General features: G+C 58.4%; 1 protein-coding gene across 3 annotated transcripts in view; it reads right to left on the reverse strand.

The window, feature by feature from the left end:
- Positions 1 to 3,681: 3,681 nt before the first annotated feature.
- FBXO15 (F-box protein 15) overlaps positions 3,682 to 11,398 on the reverse strand; it is a 24,944-nt gene continuing 17,227 nt past the window's right edge. For 2 of the 3 annotated variants that reach the window (XM_045850317.1, XM_045850318.1), the window contains exons 9-10: positions 7,779 to 7,903; positions 3,682 to 4,046 (exon numbers count right to left, since the gene is read on the reverse strand). In XM_045850317.1, coding sequence (XP_045706273.1) covers positions 3,777 to 4,046; positions 7,779 to 7,903 — 395 coding nt within the window. In that variant the 3' untranslated portion in view covers positions 3,682 to 3,776. The remainder of the gene's footprint in view (positions 4,047 to 7,778; positions 7,904 to 11,398) is intronic. The other variant, XM_045850319.1, reaches the window with a different exon arrangement.

The raw sequence follows: 11,398 nt of genomic DNA on the forward strand, positions 1-11,398 counted from the left end.
GTTTCATTTACTTGAACGCAGGAGTCCTCTGTTTCATCCGCTGTCTTATCCCAGGTTCTTCCATTTTCTTTCCCCCCTTTTTCTCCCTGCTGGACAGCCTCAATTTCGCAGAACAAAAATCAAGCCATATTTCAAGGCCCACAGCGTCCTGTTGACCAGCCCGACACCACCTCCCCGCCCCCAGGACACAGAGCGCCGGCCCGGGGCGAGCTTCCGGAGCTGCTGTGTCGGTCAGTGGGGGCATCTGCTCGCCTCTGGGTACACGGCACCGCGGCAGTGCCTTGCGCTGAGTGGGCGCACAGTGAGTATTTGCCGAATTTCGTTCTTGGGTTCGTTCACGGAGGGGATGGGTTTCCTATCCATGATTTAGAATGAGCGCCGTGAAGCAGGAACGAGAACTTGCAACTTCACGGTCAAGAATTAGCCACAGCTCAAGGAGAAAGTCCACATCTAAACGCCGGAGCTGCCGCTGAAGTTGAGACGAGGAGTTGAAGTTCATCTGCTACTTGGTAATCTCGCCACTTTCACGGAGTCCAGCACATCTTAGAGAGATGAAGCCAGCCCTCAGTATTCTACACCAGCAGCTCCATTCAACTCCTGACACAGGACCGAGTTTCAAGCCTCAATACGGAAAACTAGGGAAAGAATTTTCTCACACAGCCCAGCCATCTGCAGACTGGGAAGGGGCGCTCCACACACAGAAGCCAGGCTCTCTGTTGCTATCAGGTTCTCATCGTAAATCACAGAGATTAAAATGCATGGTTACACCGCCTAATTTAATAATGCCCTTGAGGAATAAATGTGAATGGTGGCATAAATCCCTGAGATTACATACTCTCTCTGCCTCCAGAATGAATCATTTAACTCTTTCCTAGAGTCAGTGTGGAAGGTTTTCCACTGACGCCCCTCCGTGAAACCAAGTTTTGCTGTCGGGGGACTTTTTCTTTCAGAGAGCTTTGCGGATGTCCTGTAAAAATCGTTGTAAAGGTGCAACAGCCGTCTCCTTGTGAGAGAGAAAAGAGCCCACAGTTCACAACGGGCATCGTGGGGCCGTGGGAAGCAGAACCATCAGCAGAGCCGTTTTGGAGGGTGGCTTCAGAGAGCAGTTTCTTTTTTTTTAACATTTTTTTAAGATTTTATTTATTTATTTTTAGAGAGGGAAGGGAGGGAGATAGAGAGAGAGAGAGAGAGAGAAAGAGAAACATCAATGTGCAGTTGCTGGGGGCCGTGGACTGCAACCCAGGCATGTGCCCTGGCTGGGAATTGAACCTGTGACACTTTGGTTCGCAGCCCACGCTCAATCCACTGAGCTACACCAGCCAGGGCAGAAACCAGTTTCTCTTGTATGACTGACCAATCTCTCCACGTCGGCAGAATGAATAGGAAAAATTAGCCAGTTAGCTGTGGCACAGGGGTCAATAGCATCTTATTACAAGAAGAAAGGGTCCTGTTCTGGCCAAAGGACAACGCTGATGAATCTGTAGGCAGACACCACTGAGTATCTAATACCATGGCAACCGCACTTTCTGGTGCCCCCGTCAGCGCAAGAGGTCAGCACAGGAACCGGGGGCCATGGAGGACGCCTGCGGGGCGGGGGTTGAAGGTCACTAAGAGATGGGATTGCTTTCACTGCAGGCTCCACAGTCTAGTTACTCCAGAGGTTAGCAGGAGAGTCGACGCGACTGCAAACTGAACTTCACGGTTTTCAGGGCTCCAGTGCATGATAGGTCCATTCATAGAAGTGCAAATAAAATGCAGTCACATCATAATCCCGTGATTTTACAAGTCCAACTGCATTTATCTGTCCGCTTTTCCCTCTAGTCCCCGATATCAACGGAAGTTTTGCCTAGCTTAAAGGCACGCTGCAGATAGCAAGTGCCTGACATTTAGTCAATACAGAATGTTTGAACCCACCAGTTTGACCCCGAGGATGTTTAGACTATTTATCGATAACATTTTCCCTGGAATTACGGCAACTCAATGCCATTAAATCCACAATCCTTCGGTCAGTTTTCTAGACTGCAGAAGCAAACTGCCTGCCACTTTTCATGTTCATCAGAACCCATCCCTTCCCATGTAAATTTCACAACACAAATGTGTTCATTGATTTTTTTTTTTTTTGGTCTTCACTGAATTTTACAAATTAACATTTTTGCCACAAGCATTTCCCTAGGCAACCGTTACTTCCTGCAAGTCTCATGTTCTCATGTGAAGTTTCAGCCACCACCCCTTTTGTTTTGGGCTATTTCCACAAAGTGTAAATTTTCCTGGTAACGGACACAGCCAAATCACTGCAGCTGAAATAGCAGAGTCCCACAATCCGGCTCTATTCATGTGCATTGTGTAAGTCCATACGTTACATAAGACTTCTCTTTTGTTTTTCTCTGCGTTCGCGTCCGTGACGGATGGAACCTTCTAGGTAGATGAAACACAGATTCTTCGGGTGATGTTTTGAGACCTGCTTCAGTTTGCCCTTTAAGAACAACGGAGGCGGGGCAGGTAGAACAGACTCAGTGCATTTCCAGCGAGGGGAACTCAAAGTGATCGTTTACAGTTTTCGGAGAGAGAGGCACTTACCATAGGAGCAGGTCTTGGCCCAGCCGGGAGAGGAGCCCCTGAGCAGGAGCTCCCCGAAGAGGGAGGGTGTGCCTGCCACAAGGGGGCGCCCTGAGCCCGAGCCGCGTGCCCACCCGAGGGGCCGGCACCTGGAGATGTTGCCCAGGCTGCCTTCTCATTGTAACCGTGGGGAAAGCATTTGACCCGACCCGAGACCTACCATCCCCCGTTTCTGAGTGCGCAGCACAGTGTTTTATTAACGACAGGCGCCGTGCGGCCCAGCGGGTCTCTGCGGCTGCCTCCCCTCCTTCCTGGGACTCCACAGCCCTGGGCATGGCCTCCCACCGCCCTCCCCCCGGCCCCGGCAGCCACCACTTGGCTCTGTGTCTCCGGGCTCGACTATCTGAGGCCCCTCACCAGGTGGGGTCCTGCCGTGCGCGTCCCTCTGGGACTGGCCCCTTCCACTCGGCCTGCCCTGAAGACTCGGCCGTGCTGGCACACACAGCAGGACTTCCTTTTCTGAGGCCGATGCTATTTCATCACACGTGCACACCCCATTCTCGTGGTCCACTCATCCCTCGGTGGGTGTGAGGCCGTTTCCACCTCGGGGCTGTTGAACGGCGCTGCGGTGAGCACAGGGGTGCAGCCATCTCTTCGAGGCCCTGACTTTTCCGTTCCTCTGAGGGACACCCAGAACGGACGCGGCCGGTTCCAGTTTTCGTCGTTGGCGAGGCCGTTCCCTCTGACGACCTCAGACGCGTCTCTCCTCGGGAGTGGGCTGTTTCACCGGGTTTGATCGAGCACGCACGGAACGTGGCTGCCGATACCACGAGTGCGGCCTGTCTCCCTGTGATCAACCGCCACGCAGCTCCCCTCGCGCGGGCCCCGCCAACGAGGAGAAACCCTATCCACCAAACGCGCGTGCACGTGGTTCCCGTGCCGAAGCAGCGTCTCTTGCTTTTAAACTCTGGTGGCAGAAGAGAAGTCAATATCTTTTCTCTTTACTATGACCTTTCATCAGGATGTGCTATTTTATTGTTTTTAAATTTTAGCTTAATCCTCGAAACGTCAACTTCACAATGACCCAACAATCATAACTTTTAATGTGAAATAAGGAGGCACTGAGCAAACCACTGTTTTATTTTAACTTCCAACACCAAGAGCAGATCTGGTTGATTCAAAATAAAACACATATCCGTTCAACCACCCACGGCCAGCGGTCAGTACCGCGTCCCGAACCAGCGGTTTATCCTGGCCAGGCTGAGGCGGAGCTCCAGGCTGACGACGAAGAACTCCCCCGTCTCCCGGATCCGCACCAGCTCCATGTGCACCGCTCCCGCCGCGTCCTCGTAGTCGATGCAGGACGTCTGCCCCGCGACGCGGGCGCTGTCACAGGGGCCGGGGCACGCTCGCATGCACACCGGGGAACTGAAACACCAAAAGGGTTTCCCATATTCATCCAAAAGAGTTACGTCCATTATAGAACAACTCTACAAAATAAGCACAAATATTCGTGAGTGTGAGGATAACATGGCCAATCCGACCTGTCGGGTCTAACTGGTAAATGTGTAAATGTGTAAGCGAAGCGAACAGGAGTCACGTGGAAGAGGGGGGAGAAGGAAAAAGAGAACCAAACCACAGGGACTTTGAACTCCTGGGCACGGCGGGGGGGCGGGGCGGTCCGTCCCTCACCACACCTGCGCCCCGGCACATGCCGCCGCCACCAGGTGAAGGAGTGAGAGGAGCAGAGGGCAGAGACGTGGGCCCTGGTGGTGCCCCGGTGCCGCACCGAGCTCAGAGCCCCCGCGAGCAGTCCAGTGACTCATCCAGCGACTCCCAGGGAAGAAGAGGCGGAAGAAACGCAAGGCCCCCTGAGCACGGGCTGGGCCTGGAGGTGGGGGTGAGGGAGAAGGCTCCCAGCACCCCGCGCCCTGCCCCTGCACAGAGGAGGAGGGTCGGGGGGAAGAACCGTGTCGGGTCAGACATGCTGGTCCTTCAGAGGCTCCTTCACACCTTCCTCCACCCACTCTCGCTCTCTGCCTCCCCTCTCCAGAGAGCTGCGTCCGCACCCTCTCCTGGATCGGTGCATGCCTGCGTGCACTCGCAGGACACGCCCTGCGGCTGCAAGCAGAACCCTGGTCCCTGGTGATCGGCCTCCCTCGCCCACTCCCCGTCACAGTGGACTCCGCCAGGGAGTCCATGCAAAAGTCAACGTCTGGGGTGCCCAGCACTTCCATGCGTGGGGACGTCACGGTCCCTTAGATGTCCGCACCTGTGATCACCCATTTCACCGCAGAACTGGCCAGCAAACTGGCCAGAGCATCCCGCTCATTACGGGGGAGGGGGCACAGCCACAGCTGTGTGCTGACCCAGGGCACACCCACCAGCGGGGCCCACCGCAGGCAGCCACTCCGGCACAAAGTGCAGCCCGACCTGGATGTGCTGGAATACGCAGCCTGGATAAAAGTGATGCCCAGCTCCATGCAGATCTAGAAGTAACGTTCACATCACATCAAAAACGCCAAGGAACAACAGGAAAAAGTACAAGGAGTAAGTACAAGGAAAACCTCCGTCAGTCCGCACTTCTGACGGGACCTGGGGCCAAGCAGACCGGGAGAGGGCCCTGTTTCACTAAAACAGAAGACGCGGCAGGGCCGCCCGCACAGGTAGCTGCCCCCACAGCTGCTCCGACCGCACGGCACCTGGCTACAGAGCAGCTGCCCCGTGGGGGCGCGTGACCAACCAACACTTCCGCCGTGGTCAGCGTCCCCAATGTATCTGGTGCCATAGCCTGGCTTCGGGATAGGGGGGTGCGGAACTGATCTGGTTACAACGCGACCGTTCTGCAGTTGAATAACCGTCCACACGGGGTCATGGGCGCTCAGGCTCCAGCCACGTCCCGGCTGAGTGGCCTCGTGCCGGGGCTTGGGCCGGAGGCCCCCCACCGCCCTGCTCCTCTGACGGAAGATGCTCCGGGAACAGGGACCCGCGGACCGAGGACCACGTCCCACCACGCGGGGCAGCCGGCAGGCCCTCCTCCCAGCGTCAGCGCCATCGAGACCGCCGTTTCGTCTCCCGTCCTCGTGGCCAGGGCCACAGGCCTGGATGACGCACCCGGACTGGTTGTAAAGGCAGCGTTAGGAGGCGCTTCCATTGCCAGCTTCCAGGAGAAGCAAGAGTTTTTGTTTGTCGGGGTTTAATAGCTGTACGTGCCTAAGAAACGTTGTCTCGCGTATGCCCTTGTTTATAAGAACTTGTTAACTCCCCGAAACTGATTTCTTAAGGGACATTCCATAGTCTCGGTGTCGAACCTCCGACTTCTGCTCTTCAGCAGCTCTGAGAACACTTTGGTGTCAACACGGAACCCAGGAGTATAGGCACCGCGGAGCCAACCGGCCCCAGGTCCCTGCGGGCGCCAGGGAGAGGCAGCAAGCTCCCCCCCCCTCCCAAATGAAGCCCCCTGAGGGGAGGGCTTTCTAGGGACGACTGTCCGGCCGCCCGAGGACACATGGCTCATCCCTGACTGGAAGAACAGGGACTCCTGGGTCCGGGTCCAGCTGCCTGGCTAGACACCTGCACGCGTGCGTCACACAGGGTTAGGGACCCGCAGAGCCACCACCAGGAGCTCATCCTAAAGCCACACCCGCCGAGCGGCTGCAAGGGGTCTGTCACCGCCCTCGCCACAGACACGCTGTTTGGGGCAGGCCGGCAGGCAGCTGGGTCTCCTCACGTCCCGCCCCCCGGAGGCCGTGTGCGGAAGGGTCAGGGCTGGGCGACGCTGGCGCTCTGTGTGAGGACCACTCTCCCGCTGAACCCGGGAACGGCTCATCCCGCCGTGGGCGACCAGAAAGGGCAGGACGACCGGTTTTACAACCATGCCGCTGGCTAAGTCTGCTTTACATCCGCCTCTCCTGGTCCCCCAAGTCTGTCTTGACCTTGACGTTTTATTTTGGTACCTATTTTTATGAGACCCGTCTAAAGTCCGGCCTCAGGTCTTCAATACTCCTTTGCACGTGACAGCCAGCCTGAGACACTTCCTCACCCCGAGCAGCCAGGGCCCAGAGAGGCTCACCCGAGGCCGAGCCCGCGGGGTGCACCGCAGGCGCCCACCGCTGCCACCGCCACCGAGGTTCCCCCACACGCTCTGTCAGCGCACTTCTCTTCCGTGCGGCCTTCTTCACATCACGCTCTCCTCTCCAGCTGACGTTACTGCAGCAATGGCGAGTGGAACACACATACGGTGCACACGGCACGTGTTGACTGGCTGTTTCCACAGGCTATTTATTAGTAGCAAGGTTTTAGAGAGTCAAAAGTTACACGTGGATTTCCAGCTGCACGGCGGGCTGGGGGACCGGGGAGAAATACGGTCAGCACCCCTAACCTCTGCCTTGTCCAAGGGCCCGCTGCATTTGACGATAATTATTATGTCTTTTAATGCTCAGCGGTGAAATGCTGCCCTTGGTCTCCAGCCCCACCACTAACCGTTCCAGCAAGGCGCCCACACAAGAACGGCCGAACAAAGCCTTGTTGCACGGGGGGGGGGGGGGGGGCCTCGGCACGCAGAAGAAACCGGTCCCACAGAGGGTGAACACCCGGTTCGCCCCACAGAACAAAGCTGGACGATAATGCAAATCCGGGGCAGCCATGGGCACAAGAACCATAAAAAGACGCAAAACTAGGTTAGAGCACCCATCCTCCGGCCCCCCCACCTCTCCCCTTGCTCCCCTTTCCGCCCCCTTCCCTGCCAGTCCCCAGACACTCAGTGGACCCTCCCATCCACGTGGCCGAGTTGTGCTGGTGACATAAACTGATCTAACTGTTCCAGGAAACAGCCGTGTCCCGGAAGCCACAACTGAAATAAACGCTGAACTGGTGGGTGAGTAATTAAGGCATCTGAGGAAATGCTACTCGCCTGGCCCAACCTACAGCTCCGCCCCATCTCTGCAGAACAGACGGAAGGGCTGGTGGGGGCGGTCACCCGCACCGGGCACGGTGGCGGCAGGCCCCCCCCCGCCCCGTGCTCCACTCTCAGGGGCACGGAAGGCCCTGGGGAAGCAGCGACGACTGCGCCACCTGGCCAGCAGTGGCTAAAGGACGTGCACGACCTTGGGCCACCGGAACAGCGAGTCCAGGACTTTGAGGGCAGCATCGTACACACACACCAACAGACACACTTGACCGTGCGGAAAGCAGGTCACTGTAACGAGAGAAACGGCAGTTACCTGGACGCAGCCGTCGGCGGCCCCGGTCCTCCAGCAGAGGCCGACCTCCCCGATGAGCGGCAGGTGCTCCACGCTGTTCTGAACACGTATCACCACGAGTGTCACGTACCCGTGTCCCATGCCTCCTGCAAAGACGAGATGTTTGCATATTACCACGCGCCGGTGCGGGACGAGAACACGGGACCCTGCGGGTCTGCCGCTGCGCGCAGGGCCTCCCAGCCGCGCCCCAGAGCCCCGAGGGAGGGGCCCGGCTCTGCTCCTCCCGGCGTCCGGCCTGCAGCCGGCAGCGCACCTGCACCCCAGGGGCGGAGAGCGAGTGGGTGCTCTGACAAGGTGGGGGAGGTGACGGGGCCGAACCTGGACACCCTGTCGCTGACGGAGAGACTGCTCAGGAGGCCAAGGTTCTCCCTATTTGACGAAGCTGACAGCAGTGGGGGTGGAAAACGGGGACCGTGGTAGCGACGGACGCAGAGCCCAGAAACGGCCCCGCTGGGACACGGACGGGGGAGCAGTGAGGGCTCGGAGAGCAGGTGGACGTGGACACGCATGTGAGACGCACACCGCTGCACACGCTCCAAACATGTCGACGTCCCTGCCCACGCTCCCCGGCAGCCCGGGGGAGACCAGGGGCCTGCCCGCCTCCGGCCAGCGCAGAGCGGCTGCAGAGCAGCCCGGCCGCCAAGGGCCGGCCCATCACCGCGTCCCAGTCGCACACACGTTCCGTCTCCCAGGCCCTGCGGTCGGTCGGGGGGCCTGCAGCACACGGAGCTCCGAGGGCCCGCCCACTCCCTGCCGCCCCGAGAAGCTGCCGTCACACGGAGCAGCACGGCAGGCAGCCCCTTCCCTGGGCGAGTGACTTCTTCAGGGAGACGCACCTGGGCGCAGGCGAGGTGTGAGGCACGGGGCAGAGCCGCTGGAGGAAGAACAGAGAGGAGCACGTGGTCTTGGGCCCTCGGCTGCCGGTTCCACGGGGTGAACTAAAACCACAGCCCTACCCTAGAAATGCCACGCAGTGCTCTCGCTCGGGCGCAGCCAAATGACAGACCAGTGCTCCACCAGCAGCCTCTTCCGTGACACAGCAGGGCGCTGTGACAGGCTGTGAGTGGCAGGCCCGGCTGGAGCAGAGCATCGGCCCGCGGGAGGACGCTGTTGGCCCAGGCGCCGCCGCTGTGGCCTGGCCTTGCTTTTGGCCCGAGGACAGCGGCTGCTGAGTCATTGGAAGGAGCGGTGCGTCCTCTCCTCCCGCCCCAGTGCATGCCGAGTGACACTGTCCTTCCCAGGCGAGTTCCACCGTCACCCGGGCAGAGCTGGAGGGAGGCAGGAGGGGCCCTGCAGAGCGAGGCTTCGGTGCAGGCGGGCTAATGACCGCCGGAGGGGCCAGATGCGGCTGGGCCCTGTTCCGTGTTCCTGCCCAGCCGTGCGCGCAAGCAAGGGACCTCTGGCTGGCGCGGCCGGACGTGCTGGGCAGAGAGCGGACGTCGTTTTCCATGCGGCTGGTCCTCGGGACACTGCCGAAAACGGACCCCGAAGCACGGCGGCCCGCGGCACCGGAGTGGCGGTGTCTGAGCCAACGAGCATGGCGTCCCCGCAGGAAGTGAGGGCTGCTGCTCCCGTGTCGCTGCCACCAGGCCCCCCTCCCCCCAACCGCTGCCAGGCCCGCAGGGTCCCCCGGGGCCAGGGCGGCCGCCGCGGGGTCGGCCAGCGCGGCGGGTGGGGCTCGCCCTGCAGGAGAACGGTCCGCGCACGGAAGGCCCGTGTGGAAGCGTGTGCGCGCAGAACACGGGCGATGTTTGGAGTGCTTGTTGTGTGCCAACCGCTGTGGTCAGCACTTCACGTGAGGCGGCTTCAGAGGCGGCTTCAAAGGAACACGTGAAACAACACTGTTGACTGGGCGTGGCGGTTTTCTGCACCCGCAGGCGAGAAACCACACAGAGAGCAGCCAGCAGCGGCCGCGGCCTGCCCATGCTCACACTGCTGGTAAGTGGCCAAGACAGGGTTCAGACCTTCGTCTGCGTCGTCAGCCCGTGCGATGATGGGTCCACACACACACACACACACACACACACACACACACGGGAAACAATTGCCTATTCGTTCAAATACCAGCTGGGAGCCTACCCTGTGGATTACATTTTCACGGAGTGCTGCTCTGTGTTACCGCCAACCGAGAAAAATCTACGAATTAGCAGACAAAGTAAGTGGAGAGCATTCACGGCTGCCCAAAATGCTTGGGAATTTCTCCCTCGGCGAGTCCCACACTGGCTCTCACCCATCCCCCAACTACCAGGTCGGGAGTGACCTTGGTCCCGTCACTGTGAGCTAACATGCCCTCCACTGGATTCCTGTGTCCCCGACACCATTCAGAACAAACCCTAACCCCAACCTGGCAGTGAGGCCACCCCCCAAAGGCAGGGCGACGCCACCCGAGGCTCACCGACTGGGCTTCCAGGGACAGGCACGGACCAGCACGGCCCCGGGGTCACGCAGCCCTCGCTCCAAACCCCGCCCGGCCACTCGCTAGCCCTGCGACCCTGGCTGAGTGCCAGGCTGAGTCCAACAAGGATGCAAACAGGAAGTGCTTTATACAGCTTTGTGAAGATTCACGGAACCGATCATGAATATCGGCATTTCAGGGTAGATTATGAAGTCGAAATAATTCAATGAGGAAAGAAAGTCTTTTCACAAATGGTGCAAAAAACAATCTGCTGTTCACATGGGAAAAGGGAACGGACCTCAACCCTTATCTCATGCGTCACACAAAAACGGATCAGGGCGGACCCCAGACCTGAAGGTAAGAGCTACACCCCTCCCGCAGCTGGAAGAAAAGAAAGAATACCTCTGCAACCTGGGTGAAGAGTTTTAATACAGAAAAAAAGAAAACAATAACCATCAAATTTTTCAAAAATGATAAACTAGATTTCACCAAAATGAGAAATTTCTGACCATTAAAAGACATCATTAATGAAGTGTATCTGTAAGCTACAGACTGAGACAAACCATTGGCAGAGCAGGCATCTGAAAAAGTGTGGACACCCAGAACACGGGAAGAACCCCTAACGTTCTGGGACAGAGAAACAAACAACTGATCGTTTCTTACACAGGCCGAAGAGTTAAGGCGCACTCTGAAAAGAACACAGCAAACGACCGACCGGCGCAGGAGGAGGCACTGAGCACGGCCGGCCAGCAGAGAGCGCACAGCGAGGCCCCCCGGAGCCCCCGGCACGCGGTGGGGCGGCTGAAACCCGAAGACTCGTGACGTCAAACGTGGTCGGAACTCGGGGCAACCAGAACGCTCAGACGCTGACGAGGAGCGTGAAACGGTGCACCATTCTGAAACACAAGTCTGACCTTCTCACACATAAGACGCTTCGGTGATATGTCATATGTAAACCTGCCCTAAGCCCTAACAATCCCAAGCCCTGAGCATTTAACCAAGAGAAATGAAAATGCGTGTCCACCAAAAAGACTTTCGCCACAATCCTGCAGCAGCTTTATTCGCCACAGCCCCAAGCAGAAACCACCCCAATTCCCCGTCCGTCGGCAGGAAAACGGGGAGCCCACGGTAGCACGCATGTCAGCGGAACACAATCACAGTGAGCGGGCATGACTGACGGACGACA

This window comes from Phyllostomus hastatus, unplaced genomic scaffold, assembly GCF_019186645.2.
Source record: "Phyllostomus hastatus isolate PE091 unplaced genomic scaffold, TTU_PhHast_1.1 phas_contig_80, whole genome shotgun sequence".
NCBI classification, from domain to species: domain Eukaryota; kingdom Metazoa; phylum Chordata; class Mammalia; order Chiroptera; family Phyllostomidae; genus Phyllostomus; species Phyllostomus hastatus.